The following is a 14098-nucleotide window of genomic DNA, read 5'->3' on the forward strand; positions in this document are numbered from 1 at the left end:
AATTGACCTCAGGGAAGTGAAAAGTTGCCACCTAATTCTGATTTGTTGAGCCGTATCCTCGACAAGAAGAACGTAAAATTCTTTTTCCTTTCCGCAGGGTACATGATTATATACATACAGATGGATCCTATATATAAAGTTGTGGTGGAGATTTCTCCTCAATCAAATATAGACCATGCAGGGCAAATCTGACCATTTCTCGTAAAGCCTTTCTAAAATATGAGAGAAAAGTAATACATTTTACAAGCTCAAAAGAGCAACTTGCTTACAAAGTTTTCCACTACAAAAGAATGCTCCAGGTTAACACTTCGGTTACAACATATGTACAATGCAAATGCAAATGCAAATGCAAAAAGAACAAAATTCTGGAATGATGAACATCCAGCACCTTGGAGCAATCATTTAGACAAGGAAAGCAAAGTTCAGCATACACTTCACAAGCTAAACAAAGCTCCAACATTTTCTGCTCAAGATAGTTCTGGTCTCTCACTAACATGTCCACTCATGGACGTCTTTCCTGAAAACCACAAGAAGAACAGCTTTTCTGAGCTTCACAACCTCAGTAGGTACAACAAAGAGATCAGTATAGCAAAGATTCTAATCTAGCAAGCAGTCACAATGTGAAGGAATAGGACAGATACTGTTAATATTTCTGGGATGTACAAGAAAATAATTAGAGGCAGAAGAAATTAAGCTTAGAAGTTTGTTGCTGCAATATTTAATAGAGATCAATGACACAGATTAAGACGCAAAGCTTTGCTTCAATTCAAAGACACCAATCAATTTAAATAAGTTCCATAAATAGATGAGCAAGAAAAGGAGAACAAGCTGGAAATCCAAAGCTTTCTTGATAAACATTCAAATACTTTGGGAAAATATAAAACTCGTCGTAAATCTAGCAAGAGAGCAACAAGACCATGAAGCCCTTTAGCTTCGTTTACTATAACCAAAGTCCAGAAATCCTTTTCTTTCCTTAACTGCAACTTCCAGCAACAATCTTTGTAGCTCTTGACTCAAATTCTAACTTGTCATCCTTGAAAATCCTTCTTTTTCCGATTAGACAACCCATTGCTCGCATTAAGGCCACCGAGCACACCCCGTACAAGCGGATCCTGATCAGGTTTTCGGTCTTTCACCCTAGGGAGGCAGAATCCGTACTTAACTTTTCCCGGGCCTAACCAAATCAAACAATTTAAAACCGAAACTGGTCTTTCCAGGAACATTTTGTTTCTCCAAATGAAACTGAACATTCAATTAGTATCAAAGAAAAACTTGATCAACATTGCGATCGACATACCTTTAACAAAAGGAGATACAGGATTCATAAGACTGGAAGTAAGGTATTTCAAAGCATAAGGCTTTGTTTTCAATAAATGAACAACGGAAAAGATGGTTAAATTCATGTTTGACCCAAATCTCTAAAAGGAATTTCAGCATTTCAAGGAAAAACTGAACAATATATATATATATATATATATATATATATATATATATATATATATATATAGCATCGTTGCAGGAACCAAAACTTTGGGAAGGAGAGAACGAGACTACCAATATGGTCTAAGAATGCCAATGTCAAAAGACCAGGATAATAACATTATAGACTAGCAATAGTCTTTACTAGTTGGACAATTACTGATCATTCAAAATGGCAGCTTCAAGATACGGACAAGATATAGTCAAGGACAGCAGACACCGGTTTCTTTATAAACAGTTGCCAACCAAGATTAAATAAAAGATTGAGAAGGGAAAGAGGCTCCAACAAGAAGCATACGTAAAAGAAATCAGCTTTTTTGGTTTTACAGCAAAAGTTATCTGTATAATTTCTTGTCTTTCAGAAATCATTGTTAAAAGCTTTTAAAAAAAAAAAAAATTGACCAAGATAACGGAATCAGGGAAGCAAGGACGTTTGGTACTTACAGTTTGTATACCCATCATATAATTGCATATCAAAACGAGGTAAAACTCCACATGGATCCACATGTAGCAGTACGAAGACAAACCAGATTCCACCAATTCATAATCATAACAGAGTTTCATAAGAATTCATAGAGAAAACATCTCATATCAATCACACCCAATACATACTAGGTTAGATTTTGACTAGATACTTCCAAACCCAAAACAGATATTTCTAAAACAAAATAAATTACCTAACCAACTATAGGAACCTAAGAAAACAAATTTAAAAAAAAAAATAAAAACAAACCAATCTCAAAACTATAACTGGTATTCCATAATCTAATCAAAACCAAATCCTAGTCAGAGAGCGAAACACACAAAAGAGAAGGACGAAAGAAACAATTTGATAACATATCCTAATTAAAATTTAGATAGTCACAGGTACCATCACACATAACTAACCCACACATACATGGACGGTTACATAATCAAGTAAAACAAAAATCTGCCACAACACTTGTTCCAGTTAGACCTAGTTGCCCAGACATATTCGGTGTGATAGTCATTGTGCCACAGTGTGAGGTGTACATGAAATTCCCAAAGTAAACAGTATGTACCATGTACCATATGCGCATTTTACCTCAATGAAACCATTGATGAACAAAAGGGTTTGGCCCCCCAGTATTGTGTGATGGACCTGGTTGGTTAGAAGAGATAGATTGATCTTCCATACGAAGGTTTCCATTTCCACCTAACACAAAAGACAATATGTTGTCATGGCCGGAAAAGAAATCAAATGTTCTTGCCTCTTCAACATGATGGATCATGTGTTGGATGCTTGATGGAGGAAGGAAGGCTGACTCCTCATCATTTTGGAAGCTCGGTGCGAAGGCAGATCGATTACTTCGGAGAGCAGATGCAGAGTGGCCTACACCAACTGATCCAATGGGGCCTGGGGAGGCATAAACCGAACTATGACCTCCCCTTTCATGTTCAGCAACATTTGAATTAGCAGCATGATTCGTAGCATTATGTGCATCACAGTTGACATCAGCTTCTTTTCTGAGAGGGCATGTCCGGATGTTGTGACCAGGTCTAGTACAAAATCCACATCCCCTAGCAGATGGCTCTTCCACATCATTAGGAATGTTAGCTGTCCTCGTTTGAGCCCCCTTTGTACGACATGGTGCAGGATCGCGAATGACATTTGGATGGAGACCATCAATTGGAACACTTGTGTCATGCTGAGCAACGTGCCAATTTTGTGATCTAACCATCAACCTACTAAAGGCTTCAAAAGTTTCTTCATAAGCATCATCTGAAAAGGAGGCCAAGTGACATATGCGCGAACAATCAGACATCATCTGTCCATATCTTGCAAGCTGGATGTCAACTGATGAAATGTTACCGCTTCTTCTTATCAAATGGGTCTTTTTTGGAGATGCCTCCTTTGTCCACCTATGGGTCACCAAGGTATCGGGAAATTTGGTGAGCAGTTTGGTTTTCATGACGGTGAAGATGTGGCAGCAAGGGATTCCATCGGACTCAAAAAGTTGACATGAACACTTAAACGAAATGCATTGGCGTCCATGTAGGTAGGTAACATGCCATGTTCTTTCTGCTTTCCCATATTGTGTCACCAAGAATAAAGTAGATGATCCATTATGATAATCCAAATGATCAGCCACAACAAACTTTGACTCAAACATAATCTGGTCCTTGATAAGGAGGAAAATATCATGTGTGAACTTCGCCCCAACCTGCTCTTGCATACACCGCATGTGGCTACCAATTATAGGATCCGAGTTCATTGATTTGAAATCATCATACAAATGATTGTACCTCATCCGTGCAAGTGTCTTGTCCATCCTAGGCAAAAACTCACATAGTCTCATGAACTTGCCGACTCCGGTTTTGATGTTTCGATGCATTGCCTCACATCTTTGGGTGGTGCATATACCACCAAAAAAGTGGCTCCGGAAAAATGCCTCCGCCCATCTATCCCGCTTGCTGTACATTGAAGAGAGCCAACGATTGTCTTGTAGGCCATGTAGTGCCACCATGTAATGCCATGATTTTTCCCAATCTTCCACACTCAGTCCAGCAAAAATTAAGTGACAAAAGTCTCTCTGGACATCCACGTTCCCCACATTCTTAACAACATTCTTTGCAATGTGCCATGCACACAATCGATGCCGGGCTTCAGGTACTAGCCGGTTCACTGCATTTCGCATTGCCTCGTCCCCATCAGTGATAACAGATATTGGTCTTTTTCCATTCATTGAATCTAAGAATGCTGTTAGGACCCAATTGTAAGTGTCCTCCGTCTCATCAACAAGCAATGCACATCCAAATAAAACTGTGGCCCTGTGGTTGTTCACACCAACAAAAACAGCCAGCGGTTTCCCGTATATGTTGGTCTTGTATGTGCTATCTAGAATAAGCACATCACCAAAACTATTGTAATCAAGCATTGATACTGTGTCTCTCCAGAACATATTACAAAGCTTACCCTCCACATCAACACTAAACAAGCAGTAGAAACCGGGGTCCTTTGAAGCCTTCAAATTCATGAAACTAATAGTAGCCTGTCCATCCCCATCAATGTACATTTCCTTACGTGCCTCATCAACTTTGTTTTGCAAATCTTTCATAGTGAAACCTACAAACTCATGCCCGCCAGCTTGATGAACCAACAACTCATATGCACGGGAAGTGGTGACTGACACCTTCCTAAGAGAAGTAACTTGAGCCAGAGCATGGTCTGAAACGTTTCGATGAGATCTGAGGAAGGATTTCAGTTCCGTTGGAGCAAGGGCATGATTATGTTGTGTTATAAATTCAACAACTCGGAATTTACCGGTTTTCTTGCATAAACGGACAGTTAAACGGGCAGAGCAATGTCTTCTTGTAATTCGGTGGGATCGTGGGCCATTTATGTTGTTGCCATGGCCTGCCCAGTTATCATGAGCTTGCATCCCATCACCAATCGGCGCTTTTCCCTTCCCACATATGCCAACTGACTGCATAAATGATGCTTTCGAGGGTCGCTTCCGTGAAGTAGGGAGACAGGAAGCCGAAATCTGCTCTTCCAAACGACTTTTTTTTTTTCTAATCCCTTCCTTACTACAAACCAGCTGCCTTCGTACTACAGTACCAGCCTCTTTGTCCAACTTTTGCTTTCTGAAGCTAAAACCCATGGCAAGAGAATAAAATGAATAGAATGAGTCCACTTCATTAACAGATCCAAACTCCACACCTATCATGTCTGCAGCCTCAAGATCTTCATATGGCTTCCCCTTGAAATTTAAGCAACTTGCCCTATCACCCTGGATGGATACATTAGTGCCATCCGTGTCTGACTCAAATTGTTCTTCTTCTATGGACTGGACTTCATCACTTTCCACATAAACATCAGCACTGGACTCCATATTCCACATCCCAGCCTCCTCCATGGAACGAACTAATCTGCCATGTGACGATAACAATTTGCATGTCAATACCGTAAGTAAATTTTCATAAAAGAAAAGTATTGACCCCAAACTACGTGTGTGTCTTACCAATAGACATGATATATGAGTAACAATAAGACACACAACATTATTTGAAGTTTCCAGTACCTTTTATAATTACATGATAAATGCATTTATATCCCCACACTATCATATCTAATTGGTATGAACCAACTCTTTTCCCTTCCCCCTTTGAGATGCCTGAGCTTATGGCTATGAGGCTGCAAATAATGTTAAAACACATCAGATTCATGCAAACAGTGGATGCATAAATAGGGTATTCAATTACTGAAAAGAAAAAGAATTATAAATAGATTCTGCAAACATGAAGCCCATGATTCCTTTAACAAATGAACCAGGTTTCCCAAATACATACATGTAAGTATTGTATTGTAGCCTTCAAATTATGTGGTAACGAGGCATACATCAATTATCATCAATACCCAAATAACATCTACCATGTTTCTTAAATATTACAATAGTCTTCGCCGTATTATTCAATACAGAAAGTATAGTAGCTTACATCAGCCGAAGACATGCGTAGTGGACTCCTATAACGCAAAAACTAGATCCTGTCCTTCATCCCTGAAAAAATATAACAACACTTAATGAGGACATATGGCAGGAAGGACTTGAAGCTCACATCCTACCATTCATAAGAATGCGAAAACAAATTCTGAATACTAATTATATGGCAATTATATCATAATTGCCATAAAACATGACACAGCTATCTACTTGGGTCGCAAAGAAACCAATAGAAAAAGTCTGACCACGGTAGATTTTGGAAAATAACATAGTTCTCAGCTCCAAACCCAAGATCACAATCATCGACCCACTTAATAACGGACGAAAACGCGAAATTTGATGATCAAAGTTTGGAATTAAACCTGCTCCGGTATGGTAATGGAACGACAAATCCGTATCAGAAACACTCACGCTGAAATGAAAATAAACAAGTCTGATGTTTACATGTATGAACTGAAATCAAATGCAAGAGACTACAGCAGTAAAAGACCCACTGAACTCAATCTACTGTCACTGCCCAAATAGAGTCAATCAATTTCCTGAATAATATTCAGATCGCAGAAAGACGAGATTGAGTCAATGGAAGAATATCCATACCAAAATTGGATGCCCAACGTCTGTCTATTGCGAGATCCTCTCCCAAATAAACTACACTAACAGTATCCACTGCAAATTTATTTCCCAGAGGAGATGGAGTGTATCAATTACAATCGCCCTACACAGTGTATGCGGAGGGGGGCTGTCTGCGAGGGTATGGTAATGAACCCGATGGTACTTCCTCTTGATTATATTATCGTTAAACGCCGCCGTTTTAATATTAACCTGACTTTTTGGTTTTTAGTAAATCAATAATCACAGTTATATACATAAGGCTTCCATCACCAAAATGGGGGACGAGATGGAATTTCTTTAAATCCACCGTTGGATGTCGTCCGCATACGAATATATGGCAGTGGTAAAAATTTCAACCACTTCCGCCTTCGGTTCGTCCAACATCTAAGCGGTCAACTCGATACCCTTAATATGAGCATAACACTAATATGCTCATAACCGACAATTCATAATTTATTTTTTTGATCTGTCACCTCCCACACTATAGTTGGGCGGTGGTCTATCAGGGGCTGTCAAAATTCTGCCATGTCTGTCAGCGAAATGTGCTGCTCCCCTTATGGAAGTTAGCACTACTAGAATTACCAAACAAACAACACGGCTACAATGCAGGTAATCATCAATATTTCCAAAGGTACGAGTATATATTACCTATCTCAATCACAAAAGTTGCAAGATCTTCTTTGTCTTTGGATCAATGGCAATGATACTGAAAATATAATAATTAAAAGTATAAGGAAAAGAACCACAACTACAAAGATCTCAATATATAAACAAATTAAGGATCATGACCTACCATGGACACGAATGATAAACGAAAGCTTAGACTCTGGCTTGACATAGAATCCTCCTTTCAGCCTTGCTTCACACTTCAACCGGACCAACTCATTGTCCTATATAATGCACACAAGTAGTATGTTAACATGAAGAATAAACATAAAGGGCAAATCAATTCAAAGCAGAGTGAAAATTAATATAATAAACCAAACAAGATGTACCTTCTCAGAGTACTCCTTGGTGTACTCTTTGGATTTGTTGTAAATAAGCTTCTTATTCTTAGCAATCTTTTTCTTGGCGGCTTCAAGCCCCTGTTTTTTTTTTTTAAGAAATTAATATCAACTGTTTTATTTAATTCATTAATTACTGTAAAATAATGCACGGTTTGTGTCAACAATCGAATAGAAATTCGACAATTTATTCATGTCATACCAATTTACTACTAACGAAATAAATTAACAAAACTATAAATACAGACATGGTACATCTCAAACATTTTCAGCAATTTAAATATAATTTGTTTATTACTTCAAAAAAAAAAATATAATTTGTTTATTAGGGTTATTCAAAACTAAAACCCTCCATGAGCAAAATGGGGAAGGAAATGGAATTTTTAAAAATACACAGTTGGATGATGTCCGCATAAGAATATAGGGTAGTGGTAGAAATTTCAGCGATTTCCGTCTTTGGTTGGGCCCCGATCTTCCTGGTCAACTCGATCCCCTAAACAGAACACAAAACAAATATGCTCGTAACCGATCCTTGGCAATTCACTTTTTTTTATCTTTCAGCTCCCACACTCTTGTGGGTAGGTGATCTACTTACGGATGTCAAAATTTCATAACATTTGCCCTGGCATGGTGCCGCTCCTCTTAGGGAAGTTTGCTTGTGCAAAGCGTTGACCGCTCCGTTGGGTGCCTTATTCACAGCAGATCGGCCTAATTTTTTTACACAATACCTATCAATGTTCTATAAATATATAGGAATTTTCATATTGATCGATTTTCATTTCAAAATTTTTGGATCGCACATAATCTTAATATGCCTAGTAATGTAGTATAACTTGTTTATTAGGCTTGTTACCCTCCATAAGCAAAATGGGGGACAAAATGGATTTTTTTTTTAAAATACACCGCTAGATGTTGTCCGCATACAAATATATGGTAGTGTTAGAAATTTCAGCAATTTCCGCCTTCGGTTGGACCTCGATCTACTAGGTCAACTCGATACCCTAAATAGAACATAAAACAAATATGCTCGTAACCGGTCCTTGGCAATTCAAATTTTTCGATCTTTCAGCTCCCACCCTCTCTTGTGTAGGGGGTCTACTTACGGATGTCAAAATTCCGGGACGTCTGTCCTCGCACGGTGCCGCTCCCCTTAGGAGAGTTTGCTTGTGCAAAACGTTGACTACTCCGTTGGGTGTCTTATTTACTGCAGATCGGCCTAATTTTTTGACACAATACCTACCACTGTTGTATAAACATATGGGAATTTTCGGATTGATCGATTTCTATTTCATAATTTTTGGATCGCACATAATCCATATACGCCTAGTAATGTAGTATAACTTGTTTATTAGGGTTGTCACCCTCCACTAGCAAAATGGGGGACGAAATGGAATTTTTAAAATTTTACCGTTGGATGGTGTCCGCATATGAATATATTGTAGTGGTAGAAATTTCAGCAATTTCCGCCTTGAGTTGGGTCTCGATCTACCCGGTCAACTCGATACCCTAAATAGAACATAAAACAAATATGCTCATAACCGGTCCTTGGCAATTCAAATTTTTCGATCTTTCAGCTCCCGCCCTCTCGTGGGTAGGGGGTCTACTTACGGATGTAAAAATTCCGTGATGTTTGTTCGCGCATGGTGCCGCTCCCCTTAGGGGAGTTTGCTTGTGCAAAGCGTTCACCTCTCCGTTGGGTGTCTTATTTACGACAGATCGGCCTAATTTTTTGACACAATACCTACCACTATTGTATAAACATATGGGAATTTTCAGATTGATCGATTTCCATTTCAGAATTTTTGGATCGCACATAATACTTATATGCCTAGTAATGTAGTATAACTTAAACTAGGCTTGTTACCCTCCCTGAGCAAAATTCCGTGATGTTTGTTCGCGCATGGTGCCGCTCTCCTTAGGGAAGCTTGCGTGTGCAAAGCGTTGACCGCTCCGTTGGGTGCCTTATTCAAGGCGGATCGGCCTAATTTTTTTAGACAATACCTATCACTGTTGTATAAACATATGAGAATTTTCAGATTGATCGATTTCCATTTCACAAATTTTGGACCGCACATAATCCTTATATGCCTAGTAATGCAATATAACTTTGTTTATTAGGCTTGTTACCTCCATGAGCAAAATGGGGGAGGAAATGGAATTTTTTAAAATGCACCGTTGGATGTTGTCCGCATACGAATATATGGTAGTGGTAGAAATTTCAGTAATTTCCGCCTCCGATTGGACGTCGATCTACCCGGTCAACTTGATACCCTAAATAGAACATAAAACAAATATGCTCGTAACCGGTCTTTGGCAATTCATTTTTTCGATCTTTCAGCTCCCACACTCTCGTGGGTGGGGGTCTACTTATGAATGTCAAAATTCCGGGACGTTTGTCCTGGCATGGTGCCCCTCCCCTTAGGGAAGTTTATTTGTGCAAATCGTTGACTGTTCCGTTGGGTGCTTTATTCACGGCGGATCGGCCTAATTTTTTCACACAATACCAATCACTATTGTATAAACATATGGGAATTTTCAGATTGATCGATTTCCATTTCAGAATTTTTGGATCACACATAATTCTTATATGCCTAGTAATGTTGTATAACTTGTTTATTAGGCATGTTACCCTCCATGGGAAAAATGGGGGACGAAATGGAATTTATAAAATTTCACCGCTGGATGTTGTCCGCATACGAATATATGGTAGTGGTAGAAATTTCAAAAAATTTCCGCCTTCGGTTATGGCTCGATCTACCAGGTCAACTTGATCCCCTAAATAGAATATAAAATAAATATGCTCCTAACCGGTCCTTAGCAATTCACTTTTTCGATCTTTCAGCTCTCACACTCTCGTGGGTAGGGGGTCTACCAACCTTTTTAAAAATTTTGGAATGTTTGTCCGCGCATGGTGCCGCTCCCCTCAGGATAGTTTGTTTGTACAAAACGTTGACTCTTAGTAAAACATTAACGGCTTCATTTCAAATTCGATCCACTCAATCAACTGTAATAACTTCAATATAACTACCAATAAAACACAAGTTTCCAATGTATCTGGACCTTGTTCATGACCATCTCGCATAAGCTCTAGCTCTGTGACTTATATACAAAATCTAGAAAAAATAATTCCTACAACTGTTCAATGTCTACTTAGAGAGCTTAATTTTAATTTTTTTTTCGATTTTTATTTTGCCATTTTAATTTTATGTCATGGACAAATTTGAGATAACAAAGTGTAGTTTATTAAAATAAATTATCACAAAACCATTCATAAAAACAAAAAAATGTACAAAAAAAGTAAAAACAAAAAAACCCAAGCCCATGACAAACGTCCAGGCCCAAGTACCACCAAGTGCAGGCCCATTTGGAGTTCTGCAAGGAACGCAGAAACACCAAAACTGACGACGGCCCCCAATCCTCGACCCAACCACCACCTTCATCCAACTCCGATCCGAGCTTCACCTCACCGCAAGTATCTGGATATTAACCTCCTATGGCCACGAAACCTTAATATAGAGCAGATCCACAATAATTGAGCTGGAAGAGTATCATCAAAGTACTTGAGCTGGAAGTTCACATTCCCATAATAAGAACTGACCTCCCTATAACTGATGTAAGCTATTTATAACATCAGGCATACCTCAAAGTGAGGCAATTGATCAGATTTGAGATAAACACCAGCTGAGGAGCAGTATATGTACCTGAGAATCAATAGAATTCTTAAATCATCCAACAATTTGCTAATATAAATTAGAGGATATTCAGTTTGGAGTCAAAACATCAGTTCCACCATTTTAGTATTTGAGCAAGTCTATGAGCTATCTGTCTAAATCAAAGCAGCCATAATTCATAATTCTGAAAATCACTTTTCCAGTTCATGGTTGATTTCTTAGTTCCATTGTGACTCACAATTACATCTCTCTATCTATGGAGTTACCCAAATCAAATACCCCATATATCACAACAAATTTTTCCAGATATCCCTAATCCTATATCAACTAATCTTGTTTACCACTGCAACTCAAAAACCCAATTGACCCAATTGGAAGACCAATCAAAGAACACAAATTCAAGGTAAAAATCAATCAAATTTAAGATGGGTACCTAAATTGGACAGTGTGAACAGATTTCTGCTTGAATTCAGCTCCAGGCTTGGTTGATGACCTCCCAATCTTGTGTTTTTGTGAATTCAATCTTGGTTTTTCGGCGGAGGCGAGAATAGGATTAAGCGATCCCCTGATCGGTGATATGGCTTTGGGGAGCGTACCAGAGGGAGGTACCTCGACTCCTTTCTACCTCAATGAACTGAGGCCATTTACTCCCTCGTTTCTACCTCAATGATAGAGCTGAATTTTCGGCTTTGGGGACCTTGTATCCGAGTACAGGGGCGGTGAAGAAGGGGAACAATACCGGCGGCTCCAGAGATACTCTCTTACTCGTCCTCTCTCTCTCTCTCTCTCAATGGGACTTTTACCTTTTTTCCATTCTTTCTTACCCGTCCTCTCTCTCAAAGGGGACTTACCTTTTTTTGTTTTTTTCGTATGAACACGGTAACGGAGAACGTTAGTCAGCTCGGGTCAGATTCGGTCAGACCTATAGCCTAGACTTACCAGTACGCGGTTGTCATTCGGCCACGTCACCAGGTGACCCTCACCTAGGTGAATAGCAGATTTTTCCATATATATATATCATAATTTCTTTGTTCTCACTCAACAGCCGCACCCACCATTCATTATCCCTTCTCATTTCTCTCACCCATCACCACTCACTCTCTTCTTTTCTCTAATTTTCATCTTTTTGGGACTCACTCAAGGCCTCAAGGGAATCATCATCAAGAGTACCACACCTTAATTTAGGTAGTTGGGTGAAGAAATTGCTTGATTCATACTAGCTCATAGCTAGAAGTGACCAAGTTAACTCTCCCCTCTCTTCCTTATTATCTATTTCATAATTTTTATATACTTTTGTTGATGGATTCTTGTATGCGTATGGGTTGTGAGTAGTTCAATTTTGGGAGTTAGGGTTGTGAAGCCCTAACTCATCTTGTGTAAATATTGATGCTTTAAATGAAATAAATGCAATTTCCATTGTGTATGCTTTAAATCCGAATTTATTGGTCCTTAGAAGCATGTTTCTAGGCTTTGTCACCCTTTGAAATTATGTTGTGGGCAATTGTGATGAATAGATTGATAAATTGACAACTTATTAATCTTGTAGCATCTAGAATTTAAGTGTGGTAACCATTAGCTAGCTTAATTGTAGCTAAGTTTGCTTGAGTCTCTATTATCTTGCTCTCCAGGCCTCTAATTTTGGATATTGCGGCCTTAACCGGCGTAATGCCCAAATTAGAGAGTTGATTGTGGCCTTAACCGGCATAATCGATACACCGAAAGGATAATTGGTTTAGTAGCCTTGACCGGTACTAGATACGAGACTTAACACATATAGGAAATGCATGCATTTGTGAAATTGACATCGATATTTGCAAGATAGTTAGTGTGAATCACCCGACACTCCCATGTTTCCATTAATTTGAAATCCGAATTTAATTTTCTTGTTTGATAATTAGTTGTTTGGTTTACTTTTCAATTGCGTTTAATTTAGTTAATTCCCAATTCAAAACTCCCGAACAAAATTCTACCTTCCATTGTGCATAACTCATTTGGGCTACAAGTTAGTGGCTTTGATTAGGCTTAGTGTGAGCTAAGCCGAGCATTGCCAAGGCTTGGTGCCTTGTGAATATTATTAAGCTTTATTTCATTTTTATTTTTCATTGTATGCTTTTAAGTTACTCTACCGCCAATTACTTCGGTTAGGTCCAACGCCTAATCCCCGAGGTACGATAATCAAGGTTCAAATACTTCCCTTACTTGACAACGATTCGTACGCTTGCGAAAGTTTATGATTCAAGTCAGAAACCGATCACCCTAAGATAATTTGTGCTGAGGTGCCTCAAGATTGGAGCAAAAGATAGAGAAAAAATAGAATAATAGTGAGAGGGATTAATTAAACAATGTTCAATTAATTAAATAAATGCTTAATTAATTAGACAATTGTTTAATTATAGAAGGAGGCACGTGGGCTGTGCATCAACAGAATAAAGAGATGGCTTGATTAACATTAATCATCTCTGCCAATGACCATGTGACACATGGCAAATAAAGGAGTTGCGAGTTTCTCGGGATCGCGATACCAGATACAGAGGATGGGGGACAAGCTGGTCTCGAGCAAGGTGCAAGGGTAGATGGAGCAGGCGATAGAGTAAAGGTAGTCCCCCCTGAGACAATGCTGGGGTGGAGCAGGCCTCCGATGGCGTTATGGGGGCGGAACAGACACCTTGTGTGGAAGTGGAAGTTTCTATGGACGAACTATTGGAGCAAGAACAAGGTGGGGCTGGGAGAAGGACTCAATTTGTGGAGGATGCTGTGTTGGAGCAACTGGAGGGGGGAGAGGGTTGAGGTTGGCGATACTGAGGAGCACAGGTACCCCGAGATTGTTACTGTTGATAGTGGCGAGACCGAGGTGACCAGTCATTCA

At 39.1% G+C, this 14098-nt stretch overlaps 1 protein-coding gene across 1 annotated transcript; it reads right to left on the reverse strand.

Moving 5' to 3' along the window:
* Positions 1-2546: 2546 nt before the first annotated feature.
* Positions 2547-5360, reverse strand: LOC133722708 (protein FAR1-RELATED SEQUENCE 5-like). Its single transcript, XM_062149580.1, has one exon. The coding sequence runs from the start codon at positions 5358-5360 to the stop codon at positions 2547-2549; it is 2814 nt and encodes a 937-aa protein (XP_062005564.1).
* Between the last annotated feature and the right edge of the window lie 8738 nt (positions 5361-14098).

The sequence above is a fragment of the Rosa rugosa genome, chromosome 7 (genome assembly GCF_958449725.1).
Source record: "Rosa rugosa chromosome 7, drRosRugo1.1, whole genome shotgun sequence".
In the NCBI taxonomy this organism is placed as follows: domain Eukaryota; kingdom Viridiplantae; phylum Streptophyta; class Magnoliopsida; order Rosales; family Rosaceae; genus Rosa; species Rosa rugosa.